The following is a 14,761-nucleotide window of genomic DNA, read 5'->3' as shown; positions in this document are numbered from 1 at the left end:
CTCTCTCTCTCTCTCTCTCCCTCTCCCTCTCCCTCTCCCTCTCCCTCCCCGTCTCCCTCTCCCTGGCAAGTACACATGCCTATGGCAAACTTAAAAAAGAAGGCAAGGTGGAAATGGTACCCCTGAAATGTCCCTAGTATAAAGAACAAAGAGAGGCTGTGGAAAAGTTTGAGATTAAAAGAGAAATGACGTCAGGGACCCAGGGGTGCCACCAGGGTACAACGGGACTCTCTGCAGAGCTGACCTGCATGGGACAGTTCTGGTTTGCCTCTGACCCTCCCCAAGTGCACCAGGTGCAAACATGGCCGTGACCATGCAGGGGGAGTTGTGGCTTCAAGACCCTGTGGGGAACTCTCTCTCTCTCTGCCTCTCTTGCTCATGAAAGAAATACATAAACTTTCTAGAAGAGAGAAGAAGGACGAAGAAATGTAATACCTGCTCCTAAACTGAACCCCGTAGTGGAGAGAAAGCAAATGCCATGCAGGGCATTTTTAGGTGAGCACAAATTCGAAATAGGAGACATAGGGTACAGCGTGGGGAACCTTCAAAAACTCATGGAAAATGGAATATAGGCATGAGTTTATTTTGGTGCAAAAGTAATTGAAATCCATGCATAGTGTTTTTCGTAACACGCATGTCCATGAACTTTCTGAAGACACTTTGTATTGTCTCTGTTAAATCTGCTGAAATCCATGGATGTGCCATGGGGCGGGAGAGAATGTCACTGCTCTTGGCAAACCCCTGGTTCGGTATTTAAGGGAATGGAGCTGTGATGCGTGTAACTTACCCTCAACACACACATGTAACACATGTATATGTACATACCTATGAAGAAAGAAAAACAGTGAAGTAGAGGTAGACTGGAAATCTGCAAATCTGGGTAGAGTTGTGGTGTCCTTTTTACTACTTTGTAAGCACAACTTTCCTGTCTGTGAAATTATTTCCAAATACAAAGTTAAGAAGTAATAAAGGAAGATGTTTTTTCATGATACATTCTAGCTACATTATCATCATGCTTAGATTTTACGTGATACATTCTTGCTACATTATCAACATGCTTAGATTTTACATGATACATTCTAGCTACATTATCATCATGCTTAGATTTTACGTGATACATTCTCCCTATGTTACCATCATGCTTAGGTTTTACATGATACATTCTAGCCACGTTATCATCATGCTTAGGTTTTACATAATACATTCTACCTACATTTATCATCATGCTTAGATTTTACATGATACATTCTAGCTACATTTATCATCATGCTTAGGTTTTACATGATACATTCTAGCTACGTTATCATCATGCTTAGATTTTACATGATACATTCTAGCTACATTTATCATCATGCTTAGGTTTTACATGATACATTCTAGCTACATTTATCATCATGCTTAGGTTTGTTTGTTTGGTTGGTTTTTTTTTGGAGAGATTTTCACTGTAGGGTGCGTGCGCTCGTCAGACAGACAGAGAGAGGCATAGAGACAGAAAGCGAGAAATCACCCCCCAGGCGGGATGGTCACGCCGCAATCCCTTCTCCTCCATTCTCCTCTTGGGATCTTGGGCACGCACGCACACGCGCCCGGCGTGAGTTTTAAGCCACAGGGTCCGGGACACGAACCGCGGTCGACTACGTGGGAGTCCAGCGACATAGCCATTACGCTAACTGCTGGTTCCCATAATGCTTAGGTTTTACATGATACATTCTAGCTACATTATCCTCATGCTTAGGTTTTACATGATACATTCTAGCTACATTATCATCATGCTTAGATTCTGAAAGCTGCAGATCAGAAAATAGGCGTAAGATCACCTATTCCTAAATTACTGCTCCTAATTTATTTACCTTTTTAGTACGTTTTAAAATTAATTTTTACGTCTTTTTGAGATAACTGTAGATCCCCAGGCAGTTTCCAGAATAACGCAGAGAGAGTCTGCCCGGCCACACACTGGCCACCACACTGCAGTGCTGGACGCCACGTGGCCAACCCCAGCTTCGCATCCTTGGGCTGGCCTGAACACATACCAGGAGCAAGGGTGCCCAGGATCCTGACGAGCTGGAGCTTGGGCATGACAAGATCCTACCAAGGGTGTTTCCCCTGCCCTTGTGCACATATGTGTTCTCCACAATGAATAAAATAAATAAACTAAAAAGCAAAGAGCGCGGACGGCTCTCGAGTACTCCTTGCGTTAAGTCCCCCCACAGGACAGTAGCACAGCGATCAGGGTGTGACACTGATACAGTCAGAATAGAGGGTGTTTCATCACCCGGGACCCCTCATGTGACTCTTGAGTAGCCACACCCACCCTCAACCCTCCCTTACCGTACCACCTGTGCATCCTTGTGTCATTTCAAGAACGTTACACAGTATTTAACCTTTGAGAATTGGCTTTTCCTCTCAGTGTAGTTCCTGTGAGATTCAGCCAAGTCGCTGGTTTAGGAGCGGTTTGTTCCTTTTCGTTGCTGTGTAGTATCCCAGGGTGTGGATGTACCACCGTTCATTCAACCATTCACTCAGCAGAGGGCATCGAGGCTGTTTCTGGTTTGGGGTTATCATAAACAAAGCTGCTGTGAGCATTGACAGTCACAATTTTCTATAGATACATGCTCTCGTTTTCCTAGGAGGAGTTACTGTGTGTGCGGTAGCTGGGTGGTTCATGTTTTGTGGAACTCCCGAACTGTTTTCCAGAAGGCTGCATCATTTCTCGCTGGCATTCCCTGAGGGTTCCAAATTCTCCACATCTTTGCCAACGCTCATCATGGCCTATCCCTTTGGTGATCATTGTGGTTTCGATTTGCATTTTCCTAATGACTAATGATGCTGAGCTCTTCCTCATGTGGTTACTATCCATATGTATATCTTCTTTAGAGAGATGTCTACTCAAATCTTTGTCCACTTTTGTTAGTGAGTGAGCCAGGAGGCGCATGCGCTAATGAGACGGAGAAACAGAGAGAGAGCACCGTGGTGGGACATGGCCACACCTTGCTCCCTACCCCATTTCTCATCCTGTTAGGATTTTGAGCACACAGCACGTTTGCCTAGTGTGTTTTTAAAGCCACTAGGGCTGAGATTGGAACCATGTGGTTGGTCATATGGGATTCAGCTCCCTTAAACCACTGAACCATGAGACCGGCCCTCCTTGCCTGTTTTTAAATTAGGATAGTGGTCTTTTTATTGCTGAGTCATAAGAGTTCTTCATATATCCTGGATACAATTCTCATGAGAGAGAAGATTTGCAAATATTTTCTCTTGTTTTATGGGTCATTTCTCTTTCTTGATGGTAAGGATATAGCACAAAATTTTTAAAATTTGATGCCTAATTTATTTATTTTTCTTTTGTCTTTCATGCTCTTTGGTGTGTGAGCAGGTCTTTGTGCGAACGTGAGTTTTCACGTGAGTAAGTGCCCACGTGTGCGCCTGCCCCTGTGTGGTAACCTGGTAGCCGCATGTTCGGTTTTATAAGAAACTGCCAGACTGTTTTCCAGAGTGGCTGCACTGTTTTCCATGCCGGTCAGCAATGTAGCAATTATCCTGTTTGTCTTGCCAGTATTTGACACTGCCTTTATTTTTCACTTTAGCCCTTCGATAGGTGTGTGACGCCCTCGCCTGGAGGTTCTGGCTCGCTTCCCTAGTGGTGTGTGATGTGGAACCCCTTTGCATAGCGTAGGTGCTGCATGCGTGTCCTGTGTGGTAAAATGTCTCTCCGTGGCTCTGGCCCACATATCCTCCCTCTCCAGTGTTTTTACTGCACGGTTTTGACCTTTCTTTTTATATTTGAGATACTTGTCCTTTGTCAGATAGGTGCTTTGCCAATATTTCCCCAGAATTGTAGCTTGTCTTTTTATCTCTTCACAAGATCTTTTACAGAATAGATACTTTAATTAAGATGAGGTTTATTATCAGTTTTTCTTTGTGTCAACCATACTTGTAATGTCAAGCCCAGGAATTCTTCATTTAACCCCAGGTCCTGACCGTCTTCCCCTGCCTCTTTTCTGAGTCTTGTAGTTTTGCATTTAAGTCCATTATTCATTTTCATTTCATTCATTTTTCTTCTCCAGTTGCTCCAGCATCATTTGTTGAAAAACTATCATTCCTCATTGAATTTCACCCTCCTAGGTTGGGTACATTGGGTTGGTCTGTGTCATGGTTTTCTACTGTGTTCCTTTGCCAGTACCACCCTGTACCGTTTACCGCATGTGTCTTAATATTAGATGGCATTATTCCTCCCTCTTGAAACTTTTTTCATCATTGTTTTAGTCCTTACAGGGCATGTGCCTGTCTGGATGATTTTAAGAGTTGGCCTATCTATAGCTATAAAAGTTACTGCTGATATTGTATTAGAAATTATATTAAACCTATAGATCATTTAAGGGATAATTAACGTCTTACTGTGTGTTAAGCCTTCCAGTCCATGAATATGGTATGTTTCTTATTTATTTATTTATTTAGTTAGTTAGTTAGTTATTATTTGTGATAGGGCACATGTGTTCACCAGAGAAAGACAAAGAGAGTAGGGGGGTGAGAAAGCATCCCCCAGGGAGGATAGCCATTCCACAGTCCCTTCTCTTCTGTTCTCTCAGGCTTTGGGGCCCACATGTATACATACCTGGTATGTTTTTCAGGCCATCAGGTTCGGGACTCTAAGTGGGCAGTCGATCATGTGGAGTCCACACGCCTCAACCACCACATCACCAGCCGCCCTGTGTTTTCTTTTTTTAGGTCATTTTTTACTTTTCTCATCAGCATTTTCTAATTATCAGTATGTATATCTTTTTTTTTTTTTTTAAGAGAGAAAGATTTTTGCTATAAGGCATGTGCACTGGCTGAAGAGACAGAGAGACAGAGAGAAATCACCCCTGGGGGGCCATGTCACAATCCCTTTTCCATTCTCCTCTCAGGAACTGGCACAGCTGTAGATTTAGCAGACGAGTACGTTAAATAGTTATTACGGCTACGTGTCAGTTGTTCAGGAAGTTGAATGGAGACATGGAAGATATAACAAAAGATGCAAATTGAACTTCTACAATGAAAACAACAATGACTGAAGTGGAAAATACACTCGCACTGCGAGCTCCTCGCCCGGGTCCCTGCCCTGTCTGCTGTGCCTGCCCGCCCGCCCGCGCCCACCATGGCTGACCTTCAGCAGCTGCAAGGAAGATGGCGCCTGGTGGACAGCAAAGGCTTTGGAGAGTACGTGAAGGAAGTAGGTGTGGGAATGGCTGTGTGAGAAATGGGTGCAATGGCCAAAGCAGATGGTATTATCACTTGTGATGGGAAGAACCTCACCGTAAAAACTGACAGCACTTTACAAACAACACAGTTTTCTTGTACCCTGGGAGAAAAGTTTGAAGAAACTACAGCTGATGGCAGAAAAACTCAGACTGTCTGTGACTTTAAGGACGGTGCGTTGGTTCAACCTCAAGAATAGGATGGGAAAGAAAGCACAATAACAAGAAAATTGCAAGATGGAAAATTAGCGGCGGACTGTGTCACGAATAATGTCACCTGTACTCGAGTCTCTGAGAAAGTAAAATAAAAATTCCATCATCATTTCAGACAGGAATTAGCTGCGAGAATGAACAAGCTCAGTTCAATGAGCAAATCTCCATACTACTTTTTTTTTCATTACTGTGTTCAATTACCTTTATCGCAAACATTTTACATACAACTATTTCCAAGTGTTGATTTAATTAGGATCATCCCTTTGGTTAGTAAATAAATGTGTTTGTGCTAAAAAAAAAAGAAAGAAAGAAAGAAAAAAGAAATGGAAAATACACTGAATAGGATTAATAGCATATTAGATACAGAAATAAAGATTAGTAAACTTAAAGGCATAGCACTAGAAACTTAAATGAAACGGACAGAAAAATGATATGGAAACAGCATCAGGAAACTGTAGCGTAACTTTGAGCACAGTAATCCCCAACGCTGCTTCACTGTCCATGGCATCAGTTACCTACAGTCACTTGTGGTCTGATACTATTAAATGAAAAATCCCAGAAATGAATAATCCACACATTTTAATTGCCTGCCATTCTGAGTAGCTCTGTAAAGCCCTGCACTGTCCTGTCCATCCCACTAGGGACATGAATCACACCAGTTCCATATAGATCCAGTACCATGTAGACAGAATCTCTGAAGATTTTTTTTGGTTTTGTTTTGTTTTGGAGAGATATTTCCTATAGGGTGCATGTGCTTGCCAGAGAGACAGAGAGACAGAAAGTGAGAAATCACCCCCCAGGGGGGGATGGCCATGCTGCAATCCCTTCTCCATTCTCCTCTCGGAATTGGGGCACACATGCATTAGCACCTAACATGAATTTTAAGCCACAGAGCCTGAGACTTGAACTGTGGTCAATAGCATGGTAGTCCAATAACATAACCGATGTAACTGCATTCACTGGTCGTGTTGGTCTCTGGAGGTCCAGTATCACATAAACATAGTCTATGGAGGTCCAGTACCATGTAAATGTAGTCTATGGAGATCCAATATAATATGAACGTAGTCTATGGAGGTCCGGTACCATGTAAATGTAGTCTATGGAGATCCAATATAATATGAACGTAGTCTATGGAGGTCCGGTACCATGTAAATGTAGTCTGTGGAGGTCCAATATAATATGAATGTGGTCTATGGAGGTCCAGTACCATATAAACTCCATCTGTGGAGATCCAGTATAATATGAACGTAGTCTATGGAGGTCCAGTACCATCTGGACATAGTCTATAGATCTAGTACCATGTGCATATAGTCTACAGTGATCTACACCAAATAAACATAATTTATAGAGATCTTGAGGTTTTAGACATCTATAGGGATTTTGGAACATATCGTCTATTAGTGAAAGAATTATTGTGTGTATATAATTGGAAATCCTAAAAAAAGGAGGAGGGACAGAAAAAAATATTGAAGAAATAATGGGATCAATTCTTTGGCAAAATGTAACAGTTCTAAGAGTTTATTTTAATGCCACAGCTTTAAAATACCTGAAGTAGGAATAGCAGGTGGCGTAATGGTTACGTTGCTGGACTCCCACGTAGTAGATGCAGTAGTTTGAGTCCCGGACCTGACAGCTTAAACTCACCAGGCACATGTGCCCCAGATCCCGAGAGGAGAGTGGAGGAGAAGCGATTGCAGCATGGCCTTCCTTCCTTAGGAGTGATTTCTCTCTTTCTGTCTCTCCCTGACTTTTCAGTGAGCTGCACTTGCCCCTTAGCAAAAACCTTTCTTAGACAAAAGAAAATACATGAAGCAAAAACTGATAGAACTGCAAAGGGAAACAAACAGGTACACAGTTATAGTGTGATTCATAGAAAAAGTACAGAGAATATCGGTGCGCATGTAGAATATTCAAAGAACATGATCCACCTGATGTAATTGATCAAGTTTGTCGAGCAATTAAAATTGTTATGGTGATGCAACATTTCACCAAAAACAGTAGAATATATATTATCTTCAAGTACTTAGAGAACCCTTCTCAATATAGACCGTACTCTGGACCATGAAATATGTCCTTACATTTATAAAAGTGCAAATCACACAGAGTGGGTTCTCTGATTATAATGGGATCAAATTAGAATTCAATATACACATGATTAGAAAATCACCGAATATTTGAAAACTAAGTGACACATTTCCAAATATACCACGGGTCAGTAAAAAGGAAATCAAAAAAGTATTTTGGACCAAATGAAACTAAAAACAATTTATCAATATTTGTGAAATGCTGCTAAATCCATAATTAGATGGAAATTTATGCCACTGAACACCTATATTAGAAAAGAAGAAAGGCCTCAAATCAGTGATCTTTTTTTTTTTTTTTTGAGAGATTTTCACTGTAGGGCGCGTGCACTCGCCAGACAGACAGAGAGAGACATAGAGACAGAAAGCGAGAAATCACCCCCCAGGGGGGATGGTCACGCCGCAATCCCTTCTCCTCCATTCTCCTCTCGGGATCTTGGGCACTCACGCACACACGCCCGGCGTGAGTTTTAAGCCACCGGGTCCAGGACACGAACCGCGGTCGACTACGTGGGAGTCCAGCGGCATAGCCATTACGCTAACTGCTGGTTCCCCAAATCAGTGATCTTAAGAAACTAAAAAAGGAGCAAATGAAGCCAAATGGGAAAAGAGAGAAAAGAAAAGAAAAAGAAAGAAAGAATAAAAGATCAAAGAAGAAATCAGTTAATAGAATACCCGCAAAACAACAGAGGAAGCCAGCGGACCAAAAACCTTGTTCTTTGAGAGAGAAGTAAAGCTGGTGAACTTCTACCCTGGCAGACCCAGGGTGAGGGCAGGGGCCGTCCCTGGCCAGTGTCGGTCAGGAGCGAGGCGCCGTTCCCGCAGGGTCTGCAGAGGGTGACAACAAATTCAGGCCAATACAATTGGCAACTCAGATGAGAAGTTCAATTACTTGAAATACACAGGCTTTGCAAACCTAATTTGAGAAGAAATAGATCCCATGAGTAACTCTTAAGTGCTTAAAGACAGAATTTGTAGTTTTCGTTTGGTCGTTTTAGAGGTTTTTGCTATAGTGCATGTGCGCTTGCCAGAAAGACAGAGAGAGACAGAGAGACAGAAAGCAAGAAATCACACACACACACACATTGCGGGGATGGCCACGCCGCAATTCCTTCTCCTCCATTCTCCTCTCAGGATCTTGGGCACGCACGCACACGCGCCCGGTGTGAGTTTAAACCACCAGGTCCAGGACTTGAACCGCGGTCGACTGCCTGGGAGTCCAGCAACATAGCCATTACGCTAACTGCTGGTCCCAGAGTTTATAGTTTTAAAACCTTCTCACAAAGTAACCCTAGGCTCCGATGGCTTCACTGGTGCATCTACCGGGCATCTGAGGAAGAAATACAATTGGCCCTGCGCGGAGTGGAGTGCGTGCGCCGTCTCGATGGCGGTGGTGGTTTGACTATCTGTGGGCCAGATGGCGGCACAGAGTGAACGCAGCACTCATGGGCAAGCCCTGGGCTGGCACCCTGAGGTCTCCCTGTGAGCAGCCAGCACCCACGCGCACACCGTGGTCCCGGCTGGCTGTTGGCGGGTGGGTCGGACTGAAGACCCTGTTAGGGATGCTCCTCTCTCTCTCCCCTTTTCTGCTCTCTTATGACAAAAGTAAATAAATAAGCTTGAAAAAGAACAGAGAAACCTTGCCAAATGTGAACACTTAAAGTATGTGCAGTTGTTGCACGCCAATTACATGCCAGTAAAACTGTTTCTTACGATGAATGAAAAACAAAAAGGACCATCAGGCCATCCCGGGCTCTAGAGCCTGGCCCTGAGCTCTGTGTCTGAAGATCCAGACTCCGGTTGCCAACACGATGGCACTCACAGAAATGCCTCCATTTGTGGGACCAGCAGTTAGCATAATGGCTATGTCGCCGAACTCCCATGTAGTCAAACACAGTTTGAGTCCCAGATCCGGTGGCTTAAACTCATGCCAGGCGCACGTGCATGCGTGCCCAAGATCCCGGGAGGAAAACAGAGGAGAAGGGATTTCAGTGTGGCCATCCCCCTGGGGGGTGATTTCTCGCTTTCTGTCTCTCTGTCTTTCTGGCAAGCGCATGCACCCTATAGCAAAAACTTCTCCAAAAAAAGAAAAGAAAGAAAGAAAAGAAATGCCTCCATTTGCTAGAGGAGCAGGCGAATACCTCCCTGAGCACGCAGGCGGTGGACAGCATGACACCAGGAATTCAGGGGACCCTCACGTGTCATGGTGCCGTTAACTTCACATGTCTGGTCTTTACCTAAAAACAAATTAGAATAATACTGTTTTGGTTTTTTTCTTCTCTCTAAACTTTGCTAAAGACTTCAGCAAAAATGGCAATCAGCCAGTGAGGTCGGTGCTCTGCAGATCAATGGGAAGGAGGAGGCTGGCAGGTGGTGCGGGCAGATGAGCAGGTCTCTCGGCCACGCGTAGTCAGTGTGAGAACAGACACGTTGGTGCCAGGAGGTGGCACTGCGGCGAGCCACTCGGGGGGGAGCCACACAGAGGACCGTGGACAGCGTGGTGGGCAGGCGGAAATCAGAGTTGGCCGCCTGGGTTAGAAGCCCTGTCCCGCTCGCTCTGCGCCCGGGCGTGGTGTTGTACCTCTCTGACTCCGGCTTCCTTGTCTACAAAGGACATGTAGGAACAGCGCCTGCCTCGGCAGCTGCCCGGCGCGAGCCGAGTGAACACGTGCTGGATGCTTATGGTGGTGCTTGGCACATGCCTAGAGCCAGGAGGTGTTAACCACTGTCACCGCCATCATCTGCATCATCTCTTACTGATTTCTTCCACGAGAGACAGAGAGAGAGAGAGACAGGCACCCCCAACGGGGTCTTCGTGCTGCGACCCACACAGAGCCTCAGCCAGCTGGGACCGCAGGCACGGGCACGTGCGGAGCCTTAGGAGGTGAGCCGGGAAGTGGCAAGGAATGTCCCGCTCCTGCTGCTCCACCATCGCTGGCCGTTGGCTCCAGTTTAAAGCAGTGCGTCTGAGAAAAGGTTAATGGTGACTTCTCAGAATAGGACTCGGGGGTACAGCGGCCCAGCCTCCGTGTCCCACAGGTTTGAAGCTGAACTTCTCAGGTGCCCCACCTCCCGCCACTCTCTCACCTCCGAGACCTGCTCCTCCCTGGTACTCCGGGTTTCCCGATGCCTCCTCATCCACCCAGAGCTTCTCCCGACCTAACCTCGCCTGCATGCCCATCCCAGTCGGGGTCAGTCGTCAGCGTAGTCCTGTGTCTTGCCGCCCTCCTGCCTCCCACACTGCACTGTCTTCTGTCCACAGGGTGGAGATGACAACCTCACCGGGGGGCTATGCTTCTGGGCTGGTTTCCTTTGCATCTGGGTTCTGCCCTGCCAGTAGGACCATCCTAATGCAAACCTCATCACGTCAGACTCCTGCCTGGCAGTCTCCCCGACTGCTTTAATCCAACCCCCTAAACGTGGTGAATGGTGCGGCACCGTGACCAGACTGCCCACCTCTCCTGCTGCTCTGGCTCATCGCCGGCCCCCTCCCCCTTGCTGTGGATCAAAGAAGGGCACAGGTTCTCTGGGGCTCCTCCCACCAAGAGGAAGAGTTTATTTCCCCACCCTCAGGGTTCGGGCTTGCCTTGGGCTTTGCTTTGTCCCACAGAACGTGGCAGAAGTGAAGGTGCGTAACTTGCAATGGCGGCCCAGCTTAAGAGCCCTTGCGCTTGGCACACTCACCTTCTGGGGATGCTGCCAGCACCTGGAGAAGCCTGGACTGACCTCTGTAGGACGGAAGACCGTGTGGGGAGAAAGGCCCAACCACCAGCCAGCACCAGCCACAGGCATGTGACTGAGGCCACCTTGGGCCAGTTAGCCATGGCGGCAGCTCCGTGAATTAGGCCAGCCAGACTAACAGAAAACCCACCTAGCTGAGCCCAGCCTGATTTGCTGACCCACAAACTGTAGCAGAAAAAGTGGTTACAGTTTTCAGCCATTGTGTTTGGGCTTGTTTGTCACGCAGTGACATACAGCTGAGACCACTCGTGGCGAGGGTTGTCCAGCCTTCCTCGCTGTGGGTCAGGTCTGTCGTGTGTTAGGCAGTAAGTGCAGAGGTGCTGTTCGTGAAATGCCCCCTACGCTCCTTACCCTCTTTGGGGCTGAGCTTTCTGCTGAGGTTCTGCGTGGCTCTCGGGGTTCCTCTCAAGCATCCTTTCCTTTGACCCCTGGCTCTCCAGGATTCCCCTGCCACGGACTCATCACACGGCGTCTGCAGCCATTTTTTATTTGTAACTCTTACCTGCTAGTTGGGCAGGCCGCTCGCTCTCTGAACCGCCACATTTTGGTCCTCTGTAAGGGCCAGAATGACCTTCTTTGCCCCGGTATTGGGAGGGTTAAAGTAAAAACGTGTGTGACTGTTCAGGGGGCCTGGTCCAAGGGGGCGCCGAATAAATAGAATAAATAGTGCCTTTCTCCTGTCCCTCTGCCCTGTTCCCACGCCCCCTCCCTGAGCCCTGGAGCAGCGGGTCCTTTTAAGGTCAAGACCACCTGACTGGCCCTCAGCACTGGCATTAGCTCACAGGCTACGCATCAAGTTTCATGGAGGTCGTGAAACATGGTCTCTGTCCCCCAAGTGGCTGTCCGTTTCCCTCTGGAAGCAAAATCTCAGCCTTTAAACCTTGCCTGTCATGTATCCGATACACTTCTGCCAAGACCCACGAGGCCTTCGCTGGTCTGGAATGTCAGCATTCATTGTGTGTTACCGTCGGCTTTGTAACTGTTTCTCTGTCTTCTGGCTAATAAGTGCGTCAAGGTTATCCCCACTGCCAGTGCACGGTCCGAACAGGGTCCAGGCTTCCGAGCGATAAATGCAGGTGTCATCTCGGTTGACTTGTCACGCTGTCGGGCCACTCAGCGTACGTTGCACTGCAGCAGGCCCATGATGCACCCAGTCGTCCAGTTTTTCTTTCATTATGTTGCTATCCCCATTCACAAAGGGAAGAGTGTATTCAAAAACAAAACTAGGAGCCAGCAGGTGGCACTGTGGGTAAAGTGCTGCACTGCCACACAGCCGATTGCAGTTCGAGTCCCGGACTCAGTGGCTTGAAACTCATGCTGAGTGTGTGTTCGTGTGCACCCAAGATCCCAGGAGGAGAATGGAGAAGGGATTGCGGTGTGGCCATCCCTCTGGGGGATGACTTCTCACTTTTCCTCTCACTGGCCTTCTCTGTCTCTCCAGCAAACACACATGCCCTATGGCAAAAACCTTAAAAAGAAAAAAAAAGTAAAAAGAAAAACTACATATTTTCAGAAAGTGAGCAAGATTAGGTTCGAAGTGGAAGCAATACTCCCCTGTAGGGGGCCCCATGCACACCCGAGGGAGTCCTCCTAGGCAGAAGTCGGGGGCCCTCGTTCTCAGCTCTTGCAGACAAACCTGCTCTGTGCCGCCCTGGTTGGTCATCCTTTTTCATACACCGAATTATTCTGATTACAGCATTTTGAGTTTAATGCTTTAGGCATCATTGAGCAAGATCCAGCTGTCTCCGGTTAAGCGTAGGTGACATGCAGACTATCGATGTGTTGGACGGAATCGTTAAGACACACAGTCGCAGCCTCTTGACCACGGTTATGTTCTGGAACTTTCCCCTCCTGTTGTAAACATGTTTCCATAGGCATTTTCTATACTTACTTTGTGGGTGAGTTAATCATTAGGCAGGCGGTAATGATTCATCTAGTTCATTGAACTCCTGGCACTGGGTCAGGCAGAGTGCTTCTCAGCATGTTTTGTTCTGTTTATTCAGAAATGTTACTTTAATCCTAGTCCAACACGTTGAGCTAAAAGACTTCTAAACATGAGATACCGTATCTAAAAATTATAAAGACCGACAAAGTCCGAGCCGACCTGGTGGAGCAGAGCCACCTGTGGCCGGGCTGCCGGCTGCTGGCGTGTCAGGGCTCTGACACCAGATGAGACGCCCACCTTTGCCATCAGCCACGTGGGAAGTGTCATCACACTGATTTAGCTAAGGAAGGTGTAAGTAGATTTCTGCAGGTGATGTTCTAAACGTAGTGAGCGATGGTCTGAGGGGTGTCTGGATTAGATACGTCCGCCGGATCATACAGGAGGTCACGCAGGCGGAGAGCAAGACTCCCATCTGGAGCTCCCGGCTGCTCTGGTGCCCAGCAGAGCTTCCGAGCGGGAGAACCAAGTCCTGCTGCCTCTGTTCTTTTTCTTGGACATCTGACCACACGATATATAAAAATGTTTTGGTGGTGGTTATTTAATGCTTACTGTTAGAAGTGGGGCCAGCCTGTAGCTTAGTAAAGGGGACCGGATCCCACCTGGCCAACTGTGGTCAAATCTCGGCCCGAGTGGCTCTACAACCATGCTGCGTACATGCCCTGAATCCCAGCTGGATGGGGGAGTGGAGGCAAGGGGCTTGCAGCAAGACCACGCCCCACCAGAGGGGGCCCTTTCCCTCCTGTCTGCTCTTTCCTTCCTGTCTCTGTCTCTCTGGTGAGCATATGCACCCTCTGGCAATTAAAAATAAAGTACTGTGAGGTACTAAGACACTGCCCTCGGGGTGCTATTCATGACATTTATATTAGTCTTTTATTCCAATGAAATGACGCATCTTAGGTTTTTTTTTTTTTAAGAGTTTATTTATTTCTTCTGTGAGAGAGGGAAGTAGAGACAGAGACAGAGAGCTGGCACCCCTCGCAGCATCCTCCTGCCACAATGCACTCCCGTCTCAGCCAGCCCGGAGCACAGGCACACACCCCCCTGGCGTGCTCAGGGACACTGGGGACGTGAACCTGCATGTTCCCATTGTGGATCCGGGTGTGCTACTGGCACACCACTGCTCGGCCCCCAAACATCTTCACTCTTCAACGTACTTGATCCCAGACCCCGCCCAAGTTCCCCACCCGTGGCTTCCGAGGGAGAGTGAAGCTGACGCCGTGGGGCAGCCGCAGTGCGGAGGCCACGGCAGGTGGTGGACAAGCCTGGCGAGCCCATCGCGTGGGGGCGGGCGTGCCTGCGTCTGCTCTCCGGCACAGGGCTGCTCGCTGCCGCTGAGACGTCTCTACTCCCTCCCACACGTTTGCCCCTCAGCCTCCCGGTGATAGTTCACTCTGCGAGTTTCTGACCACTTTCTGACAGTCTCTGACTTCTGTTCTAGAGACCGTTAACAGCCGTGGTGGCTCTGGATGGGCGACTGCGTGTACCTCTGGCCATCCGGAGAGAGAGGCACAGCCACTAGCGGGAGCCAAGGTGAGTGTAGCAGCCTG

At 47.4% G+C, this 14,761-nt stretch overlaps 1 protein-coding gene and 1 pseudogene across 4 annotated transcripts in view; both read left to right on the top strand.

Annotated features, from left to right (window-relative positions):
- Positions 1 to 14,761, top strand: part of PPARA (peroxisome proliferator activated receptor alpha) — a 64,847-nt gene that overhangs the window by 18,469 nt on the left and 31,617 nt on the right. For 2 of the 4 annotated variants that reach the window (XM_006164627.3, XM_006164628.3), the window contains exon 3: positions 14,653 to 14,744. The exons of 1 other annotated variant lie outside the window; for it this stretch is intronic. In XM_006164627.3, coding sequence (XP_006164689.1) covers positions 14,681 to 14,744 — 64 coding nt within the window. In that variant the 5' untranslated portion in view covers positions 14,653 to 14,680. Of the gene's footprint in view, positions 1 to 13,409; positions 13,506 to 14,652; positions 14,745 to 14,761 lie in introns of those variants that run through there. One more of the 4 variants, XM_027766754.1, reaches the window with a different exon arrangement.
- LOC102497794 (fatty acid-binding protein 5 pseudogene) lies at positions 4,869 to 6,114 on the top strand (annotated as a pseudogene).

The sequence above is a fragment of the Tupaia chinensis genome, unplaced genomic scaffold (assembly GCF_000334495.1).
Source record: "Tupaia chinensis unplaced genomic scaffold, TupChi_1.0 Scaffold143651_1, whole genome shotgun sequence".
NCBI classification, from domain to species: domain Eukaryota; kingdom Metazoa; phylum Chordata; class Mammalia; order Scandentia; family Tupaiidae; genus Tupaia; species Tupaia belangeri.
This window is presented reverse-complemented; position numbering and strand designations above follow the sequence as displayed.